This window comes from Gymnoscopelus microlampas (genome assembly GCF_963454915.1).
Source record: "Gymnoscopelus microlampas genome assembly, chromosome: 22".
Classification (NCBI taxonomy): domain Eukaryota; kingdom Metazoa; phylum Chordata; class Actinopteri; order Myctophiformes; family Myctophidae; genus Gymnoscopelus; species Gymnoscopelus microlampas.
The window spans coordinates 25,321,881-25,343,137 of NC_139959.1; the positions used below are offsets into that span (position 1 = coordinate 25,321,881).

The 21,257-nt window shown below is 47.9% G+C and overlaps 1 protein-coding gene across 1 annotated transcript in view; it reads left to right on the forward strand.

Moving 5' to 3' along the window:
- Positions 1 to 21,257, forward strand: part of LOC311038570 (cadherin-12-like) — a gene marked incomplete at both ends in the record, with an annotated part of 117,561 nt that overhangs the window by 39,429 nt on the left and 56,875 nt on the right. Inside the window, one exon of the mRNA XM_084048143.1 lies at positions 618 to 805. Within this exon, the coding sequence (XP_083904269.1) occupies positions 618 to 805 (188 nt within the window). The remainder of the gene's footprint in view (positions 1 to 617; positions 806 to 21,257) is intronic.

The window sequence follows — 21,257 nt, forward strand, 5'->3', positions numbered from 1 at the left end:
AGTGTTGTACATGTTGAGTATTTTCCTCTGATGGTAACTGTGCAGTGTTGAAATGTAGACTTTTTTTTGTATATGTATTCATTTATTTTTCCCTACATTCATTTATTAATTATATACTATTCGCCCTTATGTTTTTTTTTTTTAAAGATTTATTTTAGGCTTTCTAATTATGCCTTTATTATACATAGAACAGTAGGCTGACAGGATATGGGGAGAGAGATGGGGAATGACACGCAGCAACGGCCGTCGGGATCGGGACTCAAACCCGCAACGTGCTGTCGGGCTACATTGTAGCCTAGGTGCCCGGACCGCTACGCCAGCGATCCGGGCGATGCCCTTATGTTTTTAATGAGTATTTTACCCTGACGGTTGAGTTCATGAGTTGATGGTGTCATGGGTCCAGTCAACTATATCTTTACCGTATGCTTTTTTCCCCCTACCTGACTCTGTGTGTGGCTGGCTGGCCCCTTATGGTCTCCCTATTGGCCTTGTTACAATCTATCTCAATACATTAAACTGTCAGGAGAATGAACCCTCTTTTCCTTTTGGGGAATAACACAACAACAACAAAAAAAGATAACAAATGAGTCCAATCTTCCTCTCTGTTTGTGTTGCAGGTTTCTTTCACCTACGAGTTCCAGAGTCTTCGACGGTGGGGTCCGCCGTGGGCAGAATTAAAGCCCACGACTTGGACATCGGGAGAAATGCAGAGGTGGAGTACAGCATCGTGCCCGGTGACGGAGGCGTCATGTTTGACATTACCACCAACGAACACAACCAAGAGGGGATCATCCTTCTGAAAAGGGTACGAACCGGAGCCCCGTTGTTATCCTGTTAAGTTACTCTTCGTGGCTGTCAGGGTGGAAACCTTGTATGTCCATAACTGTTACTATTCAGAAAATGGGGGGGGGGAAATAACCTGTGTTCCAAATGGATCCAATGTAGTTATTATTTTAGTCACAAGTTATTAAAATATTGTACGTTCAGTGCCTGCATATCTTCCATCCACTTACGTTGATTTGTTTCGTGCTGTAGAAGCCCCGACGCGGAAGTGCATGTAAACAAAGCGTGCGTGCGAGACGGCGGAGGGTCCCGACTAACGCCTGGAACAATAATATTTCTAACGCGATCCTCCATTGCAGAGTGATCGCCAATCGAAAACGGCTCACTTCCACCACGTTAAAAAGAAATGGAGATATTAAGCTTTTAGTCAAGGAGTTAACATTGGAAAGGCCGACCGGAATTTTTGACATGGATCCACATCCGGCCTCTCCTTCTCAGAGACTCCTTGGATGATCCCAAAGTTTCGTTAGAGCGCCCCACGTATAAAAAAAAAATTTGGTCAAAAACGGTCCGGACCGTTTATGGCACATCGCGCATGGATTCTCAAAAGCGGTCCGGACCGTTTTTGGCACACAATGTGTTAACTATCACAAAAAAAGTAGCAATAATAGAATACTTAAGTGGTGCGTGGATGGCTGGACTAATGGTGAAATGCTGTTAGGTGGAATACGTCCAAAACAGGAAATGTATGTATAAATATTATTATCATAATAGTCACAAGCTCTTATTAGTACTTTTCCTTTGTTAAATATTCATAAAACCCAAAGACGGACACATACTTAACAACTTTCAACCTGGCATCCCCTATTTTGGCCATGTCATTATAGGCGACAGTTTTAAAAACATGTGTGAAAGTTTCCCCGGTAGGACGTAGTGTACCTCCATCAGGCGCCCGGCTGACCAGGGGGAGGCAGTATAGAGACCAGGATTACTACATGTTTTTTTCTGAGGGTACCTACCCTAGGGGACACGGGGAGAACATGCAAACTCCACACAGAAACGCCTTCTCGCCAATAGATCTGTAATGGACCGCTGGACAGTCTGGACCTAGGGCACAAGCTCATCTAGTCATCTAATCCTATAACTTGGGAACACCTGGTGGCTTAGAAAACCAGCAGCAGCCGTTGTACCCAGCAGTCAAAACGGAGAACCGCTGGTAAAAGACTGCCAACTCTACGAAACCATTTTTAGCTGTAGTTTTGCTGAGCACACACTGGTGTTTACAGCGCCGTCCCGCTTCACAGCCATTCTTTCACACCTGGGAGCTGACCAGTACAACCACAGTGTTCTACTGTTGGCTATTCCCGGCGCTGCTATAGCAGTTAGGGGTTAAGTGTTCTCATCAGGACACCCCGGCAGGATTCGTTGAAGAGCGCGACTGTAATTCATTTTCCCTAGAGTGGTGTAAATACAGAGTGGCGACAAGAACGTTCACTCCAGTGGACCATTTTTCAGTTTTTTTCTAACAGGCGTTTCCGGATCACAGAGCTTTGGTTCAGTTCCCGGAAATTAGCCGTAAACAGCAGTAGAGTTTTAGCAGAACAGACAGTTTGTGGTGCACTTTTAAAAGCTTAGATAACAGCAATATTCTCATCATCCAAGACAACAAGGTAACGCTGGCTTAAAATTGTGTCAACAAGGCAGGTAACATTAGCTGTTCTCACACAAATCTTAGCGTTTAATACAAAAACATATATTGATCTTGATTTATCTACATGAACTTTACTTATACATATCGCAAATCAATGCATTTATTGACTACTAATGACCTGTCTCTATATATAGTGCATTCAAATTCCACCAGAGGACTTCCGGGAATTGTCTACATGAGTGACATGAAGTATTTTGGACTTCAGTTGTCGCCACTGTCTCTTTACACCACCCTGGGTGGTGGGAGGGGGGACGAGGTTGAACATTTCCATGTCCTAGCTCAGTGGTTCTCAAACTTTTTCATGTCAAAGACCCCAAAATGATATGTATTTGGCCACGGACCACCATCTCAAAATATTTTGTTCCAGGGACCCCCAGAAGCAAAGATTTGAGTTACAAATGTTCGCTTTAAAACATATATATATTCAAAGATTTGCATGAAGTTTTCACGATTTTTCAAAAATAGCAGATCTACAAGCTCACAGCACTCGGTGCCGCGCTATGAGCTTGTATATCTGCTATTTTTTAATAGCCAAACTATAAAAATGGTGGTTAAAATGATTGTGACCCCTGTGGGTCCCCGGACCCCACTTTGAGAACCAAGATCCTAGCTTATAGTCTTTGTCTCGGCTATCAACCATAACCTTCACCACTTCATGGCCTGCGGATTATCCTTTATCCTCTGATTATGGTTTACAGTCTCTTTGGGGCCATTTTTTCTATTCCACTTTCTATAGCAGCCCCTTATGACAAGCAGTGAATGAAAAGTACAGGCTGAGTGTCAAGCTAAAGGACATTTAAACATCCCTTTGAATATGCATGGATCAAACATGTGCCATTTACAGTATGTCACCACACTCTCTATAGCACCAGTTCTCAAAGTGGGGTCTGGGGACCCCAGGGGTCCTTGAGGGGGGTTCCAGGCGTTCCCCAGGAACACTCATGCCCTATTGTATAATCTACACGTCACGATGCGACACGTTGTGAGCTTGCACATGAGCTCTTTTTGAAGAGCGTTGACAAATATTTTCTCCTTGGCATCAAAACATTTCAAATGGGGGTGCACAATTTGGGGGTCCTTGACATGAACACCAGTGCTCTTACGGGTCCATTTGGTTCCATCTGTACACTCTCAGAGCTTTGGGGGTCCTTGAAAGTTAAAGGTTTAAAAACCCTAAAGTACAGTTGAGGGCTGTGGACAAGCATGCGCTAAAAGCCTCTGAGTATTCTGTACACTGACCATGCCAGGGGCTAATTTATTATGCCATACACTCAGTATGCCAAATGGATTAATTTACCCGGGGCAAAGTGACCTGTGGCAGAAAGGCCTTGAGTGTTTGGATATGAATATGGCTTGTTTGATCCATAGAGCAGATCTGTCCCATTTCTTATTAACACCACTTTATCCAAATATAGGCCTTGTAGGGCGATGGTGTCATTTAATTTCATTGTTGTCTATGGCTAAATGCCAGGGATATTCACTTATTTGCTGGCAAGGAGGAAGAAAGCCTTCTGCAGTCACTGGCTAAATTTAGTGGAGACAAATAGAAAACAGCGGTCGAAGCCATAGCAGTGAGTGTTCATCCACTAAATAACCAAGCTATAAAAAGACATAATCTAAATTGTTAACTGCAGGCTATGTATACAGAGCAAAAAGTGAGTTTCTCAACTGCACTTACAGTACATAAACAAACAAACAAACAAACAAATAATATGTTTAGCTTGTGCTGTAACATGTTTAAAATATAATTGGCCCAGTCAGTGAAAGTGATTTCTAAACCACAGATTTATGTTAATTGCTGTCCTTAAAACAGCAATTGGCTCTATTTAAAATAGTTTTTTTCTTTTTAAATAATGCATGACTCCAAAACTGCATTTGGGGAAAGGATGCACTAAGATGTGCAAAAATGCTGCCAATGTTATTATCCTTCGCAGACGTTTGTGCACAGCTCACCCCACTACGCTGCTATAACTTGAACAAAGACTGCCAAACTGATCATTGGCTCCCAGTTAGCAAACAATGTTTACAAAATAAACTGCTTTCACTTCAATCGTCTCCGATAAACCACCTGCACTCACCTGAGTGTGAGTGCATTTGATGTTGGTGGATGCACCATTCCGAAACGCACATAGTATACTATACCCACGTGTGCAAGCTATTCTCTCTTGCAACCACAGAAACAAGAGCTGCACAACTGTTTATTGCACATTCACAACATGCACAGTCATGAATTCCTTTATCGTCATGTTTTATTGACCGTTTGTCAATAATACAAGGAGGCCACAAACCCTGTATCTTGCTGATCCTTTCATCCATTATGTATTTTTTGTCCATTCCACACAAAAGAATTGGCCTCGTTTCTGAGCTCCTCTCACTCACTGGCTGGGCCTCTTGCGGCAATGACATAAGATCAGTCATCCAGGGTGCCTGGTGGCTCTGCCAGTTATTGCACAGACCATTATGCTCCTTGTGAATCCCGGGGACTGAGGTTTGAATCTGTCTGCCGTCTTGTCTCACATGTCTCTTCTCTTTCTCTCCCTCAGCCCTTGGTTTTTCTGTCTCTCTGTCTACACCGACCTCTCCTGCATAAAAATGCAAGAGAAAAAGGTTAAAAAAAGATCACTCATCCAATATCAAAGAGCTGAAATAATAACTATACTGCCACAGGCATGACCTCAGACAGTGAAGCCAATACGGCTCCATTTTGCTGTATTTGGGCATTAAGGAGCCGTTTGGCTCATTGCCCGGTGATGTGGATGAGATGTGGATATCGATGACTATGTTCCAAGGACAGAGTGCTCAGTAATATGTGCAACACTTTCCTTGAGAGGGTCCTGTTACAAACGGAGACATCCGTTTCCAAATGAAGTGATCCATCTTTTGAGAAATGGTACATCTAATCCTAAAAAGATTGCAGGCATTGACGCTGGTATTCAGCAATGGGTAATATAAAGCAGGGGTTCCCAAAAATGTTCACGCATTGTGAAGACTGAACCAAACCAACACTCGGAGACAGTATGTGCGAAGGCCTCGCTGGGCTTTTTATTAATGAATACGGCACGCTCACGGGTTTCCAACCCGGTGCCGTCTAGTTATACGTTTCAAATCATAAATCCAACACTCAAATCATAACACTACCCAAACGTGGGTTCAGTGAGCAATACTAGTCTGTGCGTAATCCTCCGCCCGCTCTCTGCGGGGGATCCTTTGTCCACAGGCGCTCTGCGCAATTTACACCAGGTCCTAGGTTGCCTATAACAGAGAGATACAGGTATTAGACTCCGATCTATATAACACCAGGTAAATGAGGAGGAGGATAAGAAGTGGGGGGTCGCTTACCGCCTGTGCACCTGTCTGGCCAGCGTGGAGAGTCAGTCCATACTGAGGCAGAGACGGTGCTTTTACATTGTTTGTGCGCTCCCCAGCTGGGTGCCACGGCTGCGCTCACTTCAGGCTGATTCCACAGGTAGACGGGCAGGTAACGCCCGTCGATGACGCAGCCCAGCTGGGGGCGGGGCCTGGCTGGCCGTGCACCGCCTCTGTCCCACTGACTCTCCCTGCTGAGGTGCTTACCTGGCAGGCTGTTGCCTAGCGACGCCCCACATATCCCCCCCCTAAGCTCCGTGCCTGGGTCGGGAGCTTCACTTCTTTCCTCGTACAGCCTCGAGAGGGCGTCGGCGTGGGGAATCTCTTTCCCTGGACGGTGTTCCACGGTGAAGTGGTAGTCTTGGAGCTCAAGGAACCATCTGGTGACCCGGTCGTTTCGGTTCTTGTTCCTGGCCATCCACTTCAACGGGGCGTGGTCCGTGACGAGCGTGAAGGTCCTCCCCCACAGGTAGTACCGCAGGTGGTGAATGGCCCACTTCACGGCGAGGCACTCTTTCTCCACCGTGGCGTAGTTTCGTTCATGTTTGAGGAGTTTCCTGGAGATGAACGTGACCGGGTGCTCGTCTCCCTCCACCACCTGCGCCAGCACGGCTCCGACTCCGGTGCCGGACGCATCGGTGTGGAGGAGGAACGGCTTCTGGAAGTCCGGGGCGATCAGCACCGGTTCCTCGCATAGTGCAGCCTTCAGCGTGACGAACGCCGCCTCAGTCTCCGCTGTCCAAGCGACGTGGTGGGGCAGGCTCTGGCGCGTCAGCTCATATAGGGGTGCTGCAATAGTAGCGTAATTTTTAATAAACTTTTGATAATATGAGATTAGACCCATGAATGATTTTACTTGCTTCTTAGTAGCGGGCCGGGGCCAGTCCCGGATCCGCTCCACCTTTCGGACCTGGGGCTTCACACACCCTCGTCCGATGGTGTATCCAAGATAGTCAGTCTCCGCTAGACCCACCCGGCACTTCTTGGCGTTAGCGGTGAGGCCGGCTCGTCTTAGGGCGCCCAGGACGGCGTCGAGGTGCAGGAGGTGCTGGGACCAACTAGGGCTGTGTATGACGATATCGTCAAGGTACGCGGCAGCATAGTCCCGGTGGGGCCGCAGGACCCGGTCCATTAGCCGCTGGAAGGTTGCGGGGGCGCCATGGACTCCAAACGGCAGGACGCGGTACTGGAAGAGGCCCTCGGGGGTGGAGAACGCCGTCTTGGCCTTGGCTCTCTCCGTCAGGGGCACCTGCCAGTACCCCTTCCTTAGGTCCAGTGTACTGACGAAGCGGGCCGGTCCCAGGCGCTCGATCAGCTCATCGACTCGTGGCATGGGATAAGCATCGAAGGCCGAGACTTCATTCAGCTTCCTAAAGTCATTACAGAATCTCAAGGTCCCGTCAGGTTTCGGCACGATCACAATTGGACTGGACCAGGGGCTGTGGGACTCCTCTATTACGCCGAGTTCTAACATCTTCTTCACCTCCTCTTTGATGGCCACTCTCCGGGCCTCCGGTATCCGGTAGGGCCGCTGGCGCACTATTTCGCCGGGGTTGGTGCGGATGTCATGGCGGATGGCGGTGGTCCGGCCGGGCAGCTCGGAGAAGATGTCGTCGTTGCGCGCCAGCAGCTCCTTCAGGTCCTGGCGCTGCGACGGGGCCAAGTCATCTCCTGTCGGCACGGCGGCGGGGGTCCGCAGAGAGGTGGTGGCCAGTAGGACCGAGGAAGGCAGCGGGCCCGCTGTGTGCCACTGTTTTAGAATATTCACGTGGTAAATCTGGTGGCCTTTGCGCCGACCCGGCTGCCTCACTCGGTAGTCGACAGGGCCTACTTTCTCCACCACCTCGTAGGGCCCTTTCCACTGGGCCAGGAACTTGCACTCGGAGGTGGGGACCAGTACCAACACTTTCTCCCCGACCTGGAACTCCCGGAGCTTGGCCCCCCGGTTGTAGGTGCGGCACTGGTCCCTCTGTGCCTGCTCCATATGCTGGCGGACCAGTGGCCAAATCTTCTTTGCTCGTGTTTGCAGCTGCGCGACATGGTCGATTACACTCCGGTGGGGAGACGGCTGGCTTTCCCAGGCTTCCTTGGCGAGGTCCAACAGGCCGCGCGGTCTCCTCCCATACACCAGTTCAAACGGAGAGAACCCTGTGGAAGCCTGGGGCACCTCTCTGATGGCGAACAGGACGTAGGGAATTAACTGGTCCCAGTCCTTGCCATCAACATCAATCAACTTTTTCAACATTTTTTTTAGAGTCTGGTTAAACCGCTCCACCAGTCCGTCAGTCTGGGGATGATACACCGATGTGCGTATGCGTTTCACTTTTAGCCAGCGGTACAGTAGTGTCATAACTCGAGACATAAAACAAGTGCCCTGGTCCGTGAGTACCTCGTTCGCAATTCCCACCCGACTAAAGAGCATTAACAGTTCGTGCGCAACAGCCTTGGCTGACGCGGTGCGTAATGGTATGGCCTCTGGATAGCGGGTGGCATAGTCCACAATGACGAGAATGTAACGGTGGCCCCGGGCGGACTTGGGGAGTGGGCCCACAATGTCCATAGCTAGTCGCGAAAACGGCACATCGATAATCGGCAGTGGTACAAGGGGGTTACGTTGTGAGGGACGGGGAGACATTTTTTGACATTCCGGACAGCTCTTGCAAAAATCCTCCACAGCCCGTTTCACCCCGGGCCAATAGAAGCGAGCCAATATGCGATCATACGTTTTCTTCACCCCCAAGTGGGCCCCGAACTGGTGAGTGTGGGCTAAATATAGAACTCGAGTGACATACGGTTTCGGCACCAAGAGCTGTTCCACTAGCTCTTCCCCGCTAACTAACACGGCCCGATATAACAATCCATTTTTCACATTAAAGTATGGCGACACAAGGTCACTCACCCCCTCGTTCTTGCGTCCGTCTATGGCCACGACGTGCTGCCTGGCCATCTCTAGGTTCGGGTCTGTCCACTGAGCCGTGGCGAACTCCCCCCCCCGGGACGAGGCGGCTTCCTCTGGGAGTGGGAACTCTGCGAACGGGTCCGCGCGCTCGTCTTCCTCGAGCGTCATCTCCGCCAGGGCGCGAGCTTCTCCTCTCTCTTCACCCGCGGCTGCCTCTCCTCCTGTGGAGTCGCCGCTGGGGGAGGCGTCGCTGGGACCTCCGAAGGCGGGGCAGGCGGGCCGGCCAGGAGTCGAGCTGAGCTGTGGCCGTCGGCGGTGGCGGCTGCGGAGCGGTGGTCGCGTCAGGCCGGCCCCCCAGTATCGGGCGAAGAGAGGGCAGTCCGAGCCAATTAGAAGCGGCACGATGAGGTTGGGCACCACCCCCGCTGGTACCACGGCGTTTCCCCGGGGCGTCTGGATGTGAATGCGGCTCACCGGGTAGCGGCGCAGGTCACCGTGGACACACGTGACCGTGACTGTGGCTTCGTCTATTGGCCCCGCCAGGGCGGCGTGGACTAATGTAACGGCGCTCCCCGAGTCCAGGAGAGCGTGCGTGTCGGTCCCTTCCACCTTCACCGGCAGCGTAGTCTGGCGCTTCGGGCCACTCCCCGAATGGAGGCAGGCGCGGGCTCCGTCGGCGCTGGAAGCCGTGGGCATGGCGACGTCTCGGTCCCAGAGGTCCGGGCAGCTGCGCGCCAGGTGGTCCTGCTTGCCGCAGACGTAACAGCGTCTGGCCGGTAGGCCTCGAGCAGGCCGGTCGGAGGCCGAGTTCCTTCGTGGGCGGGGAGTGCGGTTGGGCGGCGGCGTCCTCTTCCGCTCACGGCCGGGGCGCTCCTCTGGACTTCCACGGGGCGGGTCGGGCTTCGTGGCTTTTAGCATCTCCGTGCTAACCTGGTGGTTCTCCAGGAGTGCCACCAGTTCCTCCAGTGAGCTGGGGCTGACTTGAGCGGCGTACTTCCGTGCATCAGGCGGCAACGATCGGATGCATCTATCTATCACCAGGCGGTCAATAGCGGGGGGATCTCCCCCGATGGTCAGCCAGCTGTGCGTCACTCTTAGCAGGGCGGCTACCTGCGGTCGGGGAGACTGGGCCACCTGGTAGGCCCAGTTGTGAAACCTCTGGGCCCGGGCGGGTAGGCTGTAGCCGTGGGTGGCCAGAATCGCGGCTTTTAGTTTTGGAAAGTCCCGGGCGTCAGCCATCGTCAGGTCCCTGCATGCGCGCTGGGCTTCGCCGGTTAGGAAGGGCGCGAGGAGGGAGGCCCAGTCGGCCACCGGCCACCTTTCCCGAATGGCGGTGCGTTCGAATACTTCCAGATATGCTTCGACATCGTCGTCCGGAGACAATTTGGTGAGTACATCGCCCGGTGCCCGTGTAAGGACGGTGTCCCGGGTCATTTTATCCATTAACTTTTGCACTGCTGTTTGTAGCTCAGTCTGGCTCTTGAGGAGCGCGGTGAGTGCCTGCGCATGCTCCATAATCAGAGGTGTTGGCGTGGATCAGTCTTTACCCGTATTCTCCACCACTTGTGAAGACTGAACCAAACCAACACTCGGAGACAGTATGTGCGAAGGCCTCGCTGGGCTTTTTATTAATGAATACGGCACGCTCACGGGTTTCCAACCCGGTGCCGTCTAGTTATACGTTTCAAATCATAAATCCAACACTCAAATCATAACACTACCCAAACGTGGGTTCAGTGAGCAATACTAGTCTGTGCGTAATCCTCCGCCCGCTCTCTGCGGGGGATCCTTTGTCCACAGGCGCTCTGCGCAATTTACACCAGGTCCTAGGTTGCCTATAACAGAGAGATACAGGTATTAGACTCCGATCTATATAACACCAGGTAAATGAGGAGGAGGATAAGAAGTGGGGGGTCGCTTACCGCCTGTGCACCTGTCTGGCCAGCGTGGAGAGTCAGTCCATACTGAGGCAGAGACGGTGCTTTTACATTGTTTGTGCGCTCCCCAGCTGGGTGCCACGGCTGCGCTCACTTCAGGCTGATTCCACAGGTAGACGGGCAGGTAACGCCCGTCGATGACGCAGCCCAGCTGGGGGCGGGGCCTGGCTGGCCGTGCACCGCCTCTGTCCCACTGACTCTCCCTGCTGAGGTGCTTACCTGGCAGGCTGTTGCCTAGCGACGCCCCACAGCATGTAAAGCGTCTTTGGGTCAGAATAGCGCTATATACATTTGAGATATTATTATTATCTCAAGACCCGTTTCGTGTCTCCTGGGACCCACATTTACAGAAACACATTATGAATGAACAATTTAAGCCCTATAGGGAAAATAGCCGATCTCCAAGCTCACAGAGAATACAGAGAATACACCGGCTGTACATCACTGATCACATGACCCCAGATTATTGTTTCTCCAGTTCCATAGGCTACTGAGAAGTGGGGACCTTTATTTCCACACAACACCTCTAAGGCATAATGACATAGTCTAATGTTGAAAATGAGCAGCATCCCCCTTTTAGTGTGTCTGTGGGTCTTTATAAATATTTTGACAAGTATGAACAAGAGCTTGTGACTAAATAAACTACATTGGATCCATTGGTACACAGGTTCTTTTTTTCCCCATTACCTGAAAAGTATTGATTTTGGACATACGATGTTTCTACCCGACAGCGACAAAAATGTTTGTCCTTTACACTGTACAAGTTGCCTTAACTACCTTTACCCTCATGCGGTGCAGTGCCTAGCACGCTGACTCCCTCACAGCCCCCCCGTTGACTTTCCATTCTCTGCAGAAAGCAGTGTGACCCCCTGTGGTGAATTTAAATGCCATTTCCTTAGCAGGAGGGTGAGAGGTTCAATAGGAAATGGCAGAGCAAAGCTAACTTTGCATAACGCAATGGCTACATCATCAAAAATGCCTCCTCACAAAAGGGGACAAAAAAAAGTATGAATTTCAAGAAGTGGCAGGTTTTCCTGAAGCCTAATTTGTGCTTCAAATGACTTATTCTGGGAAGATAAGTGATCTGCTGTCCTGACTTCAAAGATATATTGAACAAAAGAACCTGAAGTGCACAGAAATGAAAAATGCATACCCTCCATACGTCGAATATCTCTTTTAAGCCAAACATAAAAGTGGCACACCTTTTATGTCTAAGTAGTCATAGGTTGTGTGCCATTAAGTATATTATATATATTATTCTTGATAGGACACTCTTGTCTTCTTTTTTTTAAAGCATGCAGTTCTCTAATGGAGACTTGAATGTGCCTTTCTTGTAAAAAAAATAATAATTGCAATGCATTCCACACCCGTGTCATACGGGTGATGAGTCGGGACAGGATTCGACCATGCGGCGTCCGTTTTGTAGTCGGACGTTGACACGATGAAATGTTCCTGTCACATCGCACGTTGACGAGGACAGATGAGATACGGTTCCAAGCCTATTAGTAAGCAACTCGAACGGCGCTGATTCGACAGAGGCTGACTTTGCCCCGTGCGTCACGGAGCTCTACAGTCTACTTCTCATTGTGGGGGCTGCCCATTAGTCCGAGGACCCATTATTCCATCATCCCGATAGGGGGTCATCATGACATACAGCGGCGCGAGCAAGCTAGTGGACATTTTTTTTCTGTTTGAGTGATTTGCATGTGTCCCCACCTCAAACTACTTTTGTTTTCCTTTTTTTGGTAAGATCTGTGCGCTGCTTTGCACCTGTTCCTGTCAGAACCTTAATTTAGAAACGGAAAGGAAATTGGATGTTCAAATTGCATAGTGGACGTACAGTACAACACAGTAGCTTCTGTATTTCACTTTCCTCCTAATGCACTTCCTATTTATATTTCAGGACTGTTCAAACCAACATCAAATGGTATAATGACTAAACATTAGTTAGTAATAGTCGTAACCAGCTCAGTGGCCTTGTGATTAGAGTGTGCTTCCTGAGATTGGGAGGTCGGCGTTCAATCCCCCGGCCGGGTCCCAAAAAAGGGACCCAATGCCTCCCTGCTTGGCACTCGGCATCGAGGGTTGGATTGGGGTTAGGTCCCTGTGACGTACTACTAGCGTCATGTCCAGGGGGTTGTACAGCTTGGCTGGCGCAATGTACTTGTACATCAAGCTGCCTCACGGTACAGAAACAGAAGATAGGCTCCTGCCCCTATGGCTTTGATTGGTTCACACTACTGTATGTCGCAACACCATGGCCCATTCTCTCTCCTCTCTCTCTCAATTGCGATTCATTTCAAAGGGGCTTTATTGGCATGAGAAAGCGTACGTTAAATTGCCAAAACAAAAATGGAACAAAACGATCAAAACAAAATAATTGCACAAAATAATGTGCAATTAAAAACGTGCATTTGCATTTGCTGTCAGAATAGTTATACATCCAAACGTAGGAAAGGTTAGCCGAGGATAAACTTTGGAAACAAATGGCAGCAGTATTTCAGCGTTTTGCATTCACTTGGTATAAAACCTTTGGGACAAATTTTAAAAATCCTATCCTACATTAAAATTGGCTTAAGAGGGTGGGTGGACCACGTCGTCACACTCATGTCACCATGACTCAGCCATAAACATATAAGGAGTTCCCAATACAGCTATGCCCAATTATGGAGTGTGTTGTCTAACCTAAATGTGTTGTCATGGCATCAGGCGCAAACAAAACAGTCAGCTCTATATATGGGCATAAAAGGGACATGGACTGACAGATACAGAGATCTCTATATATAGGCATATAAGAGACAAGGACTGACAGATACAGAGATCTCTATATGGGCATATCAGTCGGACCGGCGGTGCGACGTAGGTGTGCTCTAGTGTAAAACTACTGTGCACAAATAGCAGCGTTTTTTTTATTTCAAATGCAATGTTTAAACATAGTTGAACTGAGAAAACAGCCAGCAGTCAATAAGTGTCCTTTTCACATAGTTTTATTTACCTCTCCCAGACAGACCAACCGACACATATCAACCTAATGGGTCTTCCTCTGCATTGACAACGAGAGGTAAATGAAACTATGTGAAAAGGATATCAACAGTATTGACTGCTGGCTGTTTTCTCAGTTTCATGATTTTATTGGGCCGTGTGCAACAAAAGTCTCAAGTCAGTATTTCTATTTACCCAGATCACTCGGTGCAAACAGTGCAGGAATGCACACAATTAGTGTCTTTAAGGTGGTTGTATTCCATTTGACATTCTTCTCCCATCACAACAGCTCACACATCCTGCTGCTGTGTTTGAACATTGTTGTACTCTACCCAGCAGATAAGGTAGTTTTTTGTCAATAGCCATGTTTTCAAACTGTCCATGGGCGATTGTAATCTGTGGGAACTTCTGGGAAGTTAAGTATGTGTCATTGATGTCTTGGTACAGTGGACAAGTGGTTTGGAAGTGTAGCTCAGTTTCCATCTCATTTTGTATGCAGTGCGTGCTTACTGTAATGTTTATGCAGTGCGTACTGTAATGTTTTACATTAACAGTTCCGTTTGTAAAGGGATGTGCTTTTAAAGTGGATTTCTGATGCATTCTAAATGTTCTTTTGGGGAATGCAAATCCTTCTTTTATAGTATTGGAGATTGTGTTGTTTGTGTATATTGTGCTTGATTATCCTCACTTCTACTACTGAACCTATTATTATAAGGCAGTGATGCAATTTCCTACTCAGTGGTTTGTAAAACATTTAGCCTTTTCTTGTTTACTGTTTTCTTTTTGTTTCTTTTTTATCTTTTAAGTGGTATAGGTTAGGTTTTCATGGTGGATTTTGACAGGAAATGGGAAGAGAGATGGGGAGTCGGGACCCGCAACACGGGTTCGTCTAGCAGTCACCAATTATGTATGTAATGAGCCTGTGATGTCATGTCCTATGAAAGCCATGTTTGTTCTGCAATCTTGTTTAGTCACCCTGATGAAGACATGTTTTTTATTCTTGCCATGCAATAGCCATACTATAAAGGGCTTTCATTTTTTTCCACAAGAGTGCCTTGGTCTCTAACCCTTTTTTGCAAATCAATTTTGTCACCCAATTGTACCAAAGAGCAGCTTGTTGAGGATTTTTACTCCTTTCTCTCTTTTTTTCCTGCAAACCCTTCTTCGTTTTCATTAATGGACACATTTTTAGTACTTGCCACACTGTAGCAGCACTCAAAGTGTGGATGCTTTGATCCCCAAAAGATTCAGCTGAGTGAATAATTGATTCTCTCTCTCTCTCTCTCTCTCTCTCTCTCTCTCTCTCTCTCTCTCTCTCTCTCTCTCTCTCTCTCTCTCTCTCTCTCTCTCTCTCTCTGACTACTGTCACTGTTGAGCTGAACTCTTTGTATGTTCAAAAGTGTTACTTTTCAGGAAATGGAAAAAAATAACCTGTCTAATGGATCCAATGTAGTTATCATTTAGTCACAAGCTCTTGTTAATCCTTTTCATTGGTTCAACATTTACCAACTTTTCACAAAAATAGAAGCAATTTACAAGCTCACAACACGTCACATCGTGGTGCATTTCGAGCTTGTAGATCGGCTATTATTTGCTACTTTTGTGTGACACTGTAGTGCGACAAAGTAGGGCATTAACTTACCAAAAAAAACAAAAAGTTGAAATATGGAGATGGGAGTTGTTCTGCCCAACAACAACAACGATATGAAACCTCACCTCACTCCCTTGTGAGTGTGTGTGCGTGTGCATGCTCGTGTGCGTGTGCATGCACACTAAACGTTCCGTGTGCGAACATGTGTACTTTCCTCATTTTCTGCACGAGTGTGTGTGTGTGCGCACACGCATTCACGCACACGTAGTATATGCCTGCGTGACGACGGTGTGCCGACTTCCGTCTGCGCCCATACATCACTCGTCGCTGACCTTCTCACGAGGAGTAATGGCGGCACAGAATGCGACGCCGGCACAATTATGATGTAAATGAGGACATTTATTTGTTTATATGGCGAATACCCAAGATAGATGGGCAAGGAGGCATCTTTTTGCGCTGCCATTGTCTCACTTGCAGCCTTTGATATGCTGCCATCTTTCCACTCAAACAGAGAGCGTCTCCTTCCCAAACCCCAATGGTTCTAATCAGCCCCCCGCCCACAGGAGTGGCCCAATTCACTCACAACTTGCTACAAAAATCGCTCATGAAAAACTATATAATCTCCTACATTCCATTTTCCACCTTCACATCTGTCTCCTTCTCTAATAATCAAAAAGTGCTATATATTTCATCTCGCACTTTACTTCCGGATGGTTCGTTTTGCACCTTTTTTTGCCACATCGGTCACGGGAAAGAAATAAGCGCTGCCGTGGTCTATGGAAACGAGCCCAAAAGTGCACCCAAATAAGCCCAAAATCGCTTATACAAACAGTCAGACCTGGCAACGCAGCCTACGCCAATCATGTGTGAGAGATCTAAAAGCTATGGGGCAGTGACGCCACCGTATCTTAGCAACAACGACAGCGCTCACTCTCATTGGTCGTGTCATGCCAGGAGCAGTCTCCAGACAATGGCATCGCAGAGAGCTTGCTGTAGCCATCACATTCAGTCGCAGCAAACGACGGACAGGGAGCTATGATAGTGGCATGTAGCTAACGCGAACGTGGTTGTCATGCCTGCAGGCTGCAGCGGCTGTGCAATCACTTTGTCAACAATGCACGTTCGTGTGGTGAATGTCAATATTGCTGCTCAGTTAGTCCATTGTAGATGGTGTATGTTTGTGTGTGTCTTCTGGAGAACTATGTAGCTCCACAGCAACTACAGTAACTAACGTAATGGCAGGACCGCCCCGTGCAACGCATGTTAGGCTGCATTATGGTCATGTAGTAATTTCAGATAATTTCGCTCCAATTACAGCAGTGCTTATCAACCCTTTCAGGCCGCCCCCACCCCCCCAAATAAACGTAATTGATCTGGCCACCCCCCCATTCTGTTTGACTCCATTCCACAAGTAAATATTGTGAAAATAGCAGATCTACAAGCTCGAAACTCCTCACGTTGACAGGCTTTGTAAGCTTGTAGATCGGCTATTTTCTACATGATTGCCTCTTTCTTAGATTATTTGACAATGTGGCCAATGTTTTTATAGTATAGTTTGTTGACTACTTTTGTTGCAGAAATGGTAATTTCCTTTACTTTCGTTTTTTAATTGTCTCCGCCAGGCCGAAAGGCATGGCGCAAGACCTGTCCGTCCGTCTGTGATAGCTAATCTCTCACATCGTTGACTTGATCGCAGCGAAACTGTGCACACACACTCCCTGGATGCCAATTCAGAACCTCTGCCCTATTTCTTTCACATGGCCCTGTTACAGTGCCACCAGGAGGCCGCTTTTTGCTAAACACCTTTTCTCACAGTACTCCTACATATTTTGCCCAAACATCACGCAAATCGGTACACAGTATCTCCACAGTCATTAAAAAAAAAGCCCTTTCAGATTTTTCATATTCCATCCTGATTGGCTAAAATGGCTTCCAAAGTCTGCAGGACTGCTCCGTTTGGACCAAAATGCCTCACATTATGAACACAGCATGCACTTTCCGTGCAACTGGGCACCCACATTCCCACTATGCCGAGGAAGAAATTCCACTTGAGATTTCTCTAATCAGCCTCATGGTGGCGCTATAACAGCCCGATGTGGAGAGTCAGTGATAGCTGGATAAACGAGGTAAAATGTGTCAAAAGGAGTCTGTACGGCTGTCGATAAATGAACACATGACGTCGGTGGGAGAGGAGATATTGTGTCTTTTGGACAAACAGCAGCGTGGTGCTGATGTTTGTTGTGTGAACCAGCTTAATGTCAGAGTGTTTGTGTTGGAGCGTCTCAGTGCGGCTGCAGAGTTCATGTGCAACCTCTTCCAGAGAGAGACAGAGACACTAGAAACTCTGCTGGAGAAAAAAAAACACTGCTGGGCATTGACTTTCATATGGACATTGATCTACACACTGCAGGTATATCTGCTACACACACAACATCAAACTACACACTACAGGTATGATGCAGCGTTTGCATTCCAGCCTGCATGCCAGCGTAGTTCCCATATGGTTTCAAGGTGGGCTAAACCATATGGACCCCATGTCAGCAATGTCAGCGGCATCCACTTCAGTCCCAACTGCGATGCCCATGCAGGCTATAAGTAGCTTCTACCTGGCCCTTAGGTGGGCCCCAACTAGCCATGTTTATGTGGGACCAAGGCGGGTCCTAACTGGGTTTGCCCATGCAGGCTTTAACTGGGTTCTACCTGGGCCCTAGGTGTACCCTAACCAACGAGAGTGCAGTGCCCATCGCTCCAATTGTTGTGACGTCAGGGCTCTCAATACTGCACATTGGTGGAGGAGGACGGGCCGCAGGGCGACCGCACACATCGCTGAACCAATGGTAGCCCACGGATGTTTCCTCTGGGGATTTACAATCTGCCCCTCTATGCCACATATCATCCGCACTACAGGGTCTTCACTGACCGAGCCACGGCCCCACTGGCCCTCAGGACGCTACGCCACTTATATGAGCTGCCAAGTGGCCGCGGGCGCTACGTGGGCGTGGCCGCGGGCTAGACGCGAGCCCCCGCGTAGCGGGGGCGAGCTTCTAGTTACAACAATGGGGCTGTGGGGATGCCTTCCCTTTCCGTGGGACGCTGCTGCACAAAGCTACTGGCAGCAGGGGACATTCTGGGTAATTCAGTGATTTCCAGCCTGTGGGCTGGGGCCCACCTGTTGGGTCTTGAGCAGGGCCGTCTTCAACGTTTTTCAGGCCAAGGACCCCCTAGCTGAGAAGGAGATGAAGCAGGGACCCCGTCTATTATTTATGTATAAATTGTGTTTCAGATGAAACTTTTTTTTTTACTTGGTCGGCTCTTTTTTCCCTCTACACCTATACCTCTTTGCCAAAAATAGCCGATCTACAAGTTTGTAAATATGTTATCTTTTGCCGTCTCAGAAAAGGGATGCTAGGGTTCAAGTGGTTAATGTAAAAAAATATCACACAAAGATTTGGCGGCCTACCTGTAACTCTGAGGACCCCCTAGAGGTCCCGGAGCACCTGTTGAAGACCCCTGATCTTGAGGATATCGCAAGTGGGCCCCCAAATAATTATCAAACACTACTAAGACGTTATTGAACATAATCAAGCTTGAAACGTGGCGCAAAGCGATACTTTGAATCCTGGACATATGAGGTTTCCACCCGACAGAGACGATATAAAACATAATGTAAAACAAATGTCATGGTATTTCTTTCTTTAAAACCTTGACAAATTAGTTTTCCTTGTGTTAGAAAAATAAATACGTGGGTACTTGCGAGATTCTCCAAGCGCGGGCCCTGTTCCAGAAAAGGAACCGCTGCTATAGAGCAATTTACTAAAACGACATGTGCCTCCACCCTTCAAACCTTTTGCTGAGTTGTGGAAAGGGATGATGTGTGGGAGAGAAAGAGAGTGAAAGAAAGGTAGAGGGAGTGAAGAAGTGAGAGAGGGGGGAGGTAAGTTAAAAAGAATAGTGAAAGGAGGAGGGGGAAAAAAGTGACAGGGAGCGAAAATAAAGTGTGAGTAGTTTGAAGCCTAAGTTATAATCCGTCGCGGGATGGTGTCTCGCAGCGAGAACGGCCGAGAATAGCAGACCTACAAGCTCACGACGCGTCGCATCAACGACATGTTGTGAGCTTGTAGGCAGTGGTGTAAAGTACATTTACTCAAGTACTGTACTTAAGTACAATTTGTAGGTATATGTTTTACTTTCTTCAGTATACACTATTTTCAATACTTTTACTCCTACTCGACTACATCTCAGATGCAAATATTATGCTTTTACTCCAATACAATTATTTGAAAACTTGAGTTACTAGTTACTTTTTAGATTTTGATTATTACTACAAAACAAACATTAACCACTTCAGCCCTATTCATTTTGACCATTTGAAAATAGCTGATCTGCAAGCTCACAATGAGTTTGTAGATCTGCTATATTCAAAAGATTGTTATGCTTTTTGAAGCCTGAAATGGGACATTCTGCATAATGAGTAGTTTTGCATAATGAGTACTTTAAGTACAACTTGAGGCCAATACTTTTGTACTTTTACTCAAGTAAAATGGGAATACAGGACTTTTACTTGTAAGTACTTCCACATTGTGGTATTGATACTTTTACTCAAGTAAGACATGTGAGTACTTTTTTCCACCACTGCTTGTAGGTCTGCTACTACTCGCAGCGTGAGACACCATCGCGGGCTTGAGGAATGGAAAGAGAGAGCTGGGAGAGAGAGATACTCTGTAGGTACTGGGAGATGAAGAGCTGTGTTTCTCCAGAAGCTGGACCCGCCCCCGCCCGGAACTTGTCTTGTTTCTGATTGCCACTGCATCACCCTCCCCCCAACCCCCCTAGGGAGGGGGAGTGCAAAATCTGTTTAGATAATGTCTCTCTGTCTCTGCCGCTCTCAATTGTGTGCCTCTCTCCCTTTCTTTCTACTTGTTTCTTTATTTTTTTTTATATAAGATTTATTTTGGGGCATTTCAGATAGACAGTGAACAGAGAGACAGGGAAGGTAAAGGGGGAAGAGAGAGGAGTGCCTGCAGGTCGGATTTGAACCGAGGTCAGATGCCTTATTTATATGGTACTGTATGTGCCCTTCTTTCACCCATTCTGACGCTCGCTCGCTCGGAGGAGGAGGAGGGGGGGGGGGGGGGGGGGTTCTTGGGTTTGCCAGACCCTCAAATTAAGGACTCAGCAAGGTTTCGCTGTGATAAGAGGATCAGTCAGGATAATGGGTCCAGAGGATGATGGTCTGTCTGTGGATATATAGTAGAACGGGGAGCAAGCCTGGGTATGGATGGACAAGGGGGAGGAGGGGAGGGTCTTTCTACATCCCATCTGCAACCCACAAGATTATGAGAGACAATAGATTACATCCACCACGGGATTCCACCACAGAGACATATGTAAATGTGTACGCGTGCACACACACACACACACACACACACACACACACACACACACACACACACACACACACACACACACACACACACACAGCTTCACACACGGTGATCAAAATGGCCCCCCACATACACAGGACCATATAGCATGATATCCCCGCTGTGTTAGTCACAAGGCTTACAGTCAGATTAAATATTGTTTACATCAATTTGTCCACGTGCAGGTCCCCTCGTCTAGTCCAGCTCCGCTAAGCACACACAGGGGGGAGGACACGCTTGCCTGCTACGTGTTCATGAAATGTGTTCCACATGACTTTGTTTAATGACAACATGTGCGGCGTTAGACTCGCTGGCTTAAATCCATGGGAAGCCATTTAAATACAGGAGTCAGGACCATCTCATTACAGAAACCGAATACCCCTAAGCGTACGGTTAATACTATAGGCTATATGCTGTAGATGTTTGACACGGCTCACAACAAATTCCTTTAAAATGGCATAAGGGCATTTAGGGTAGCCTACCGTAAGTCAATTTAATCAGTTAGAACAGGTCTATATGAGGTTATTTATTGTTAGTATTGGGTTATAATATCAGAAAAGAGAGA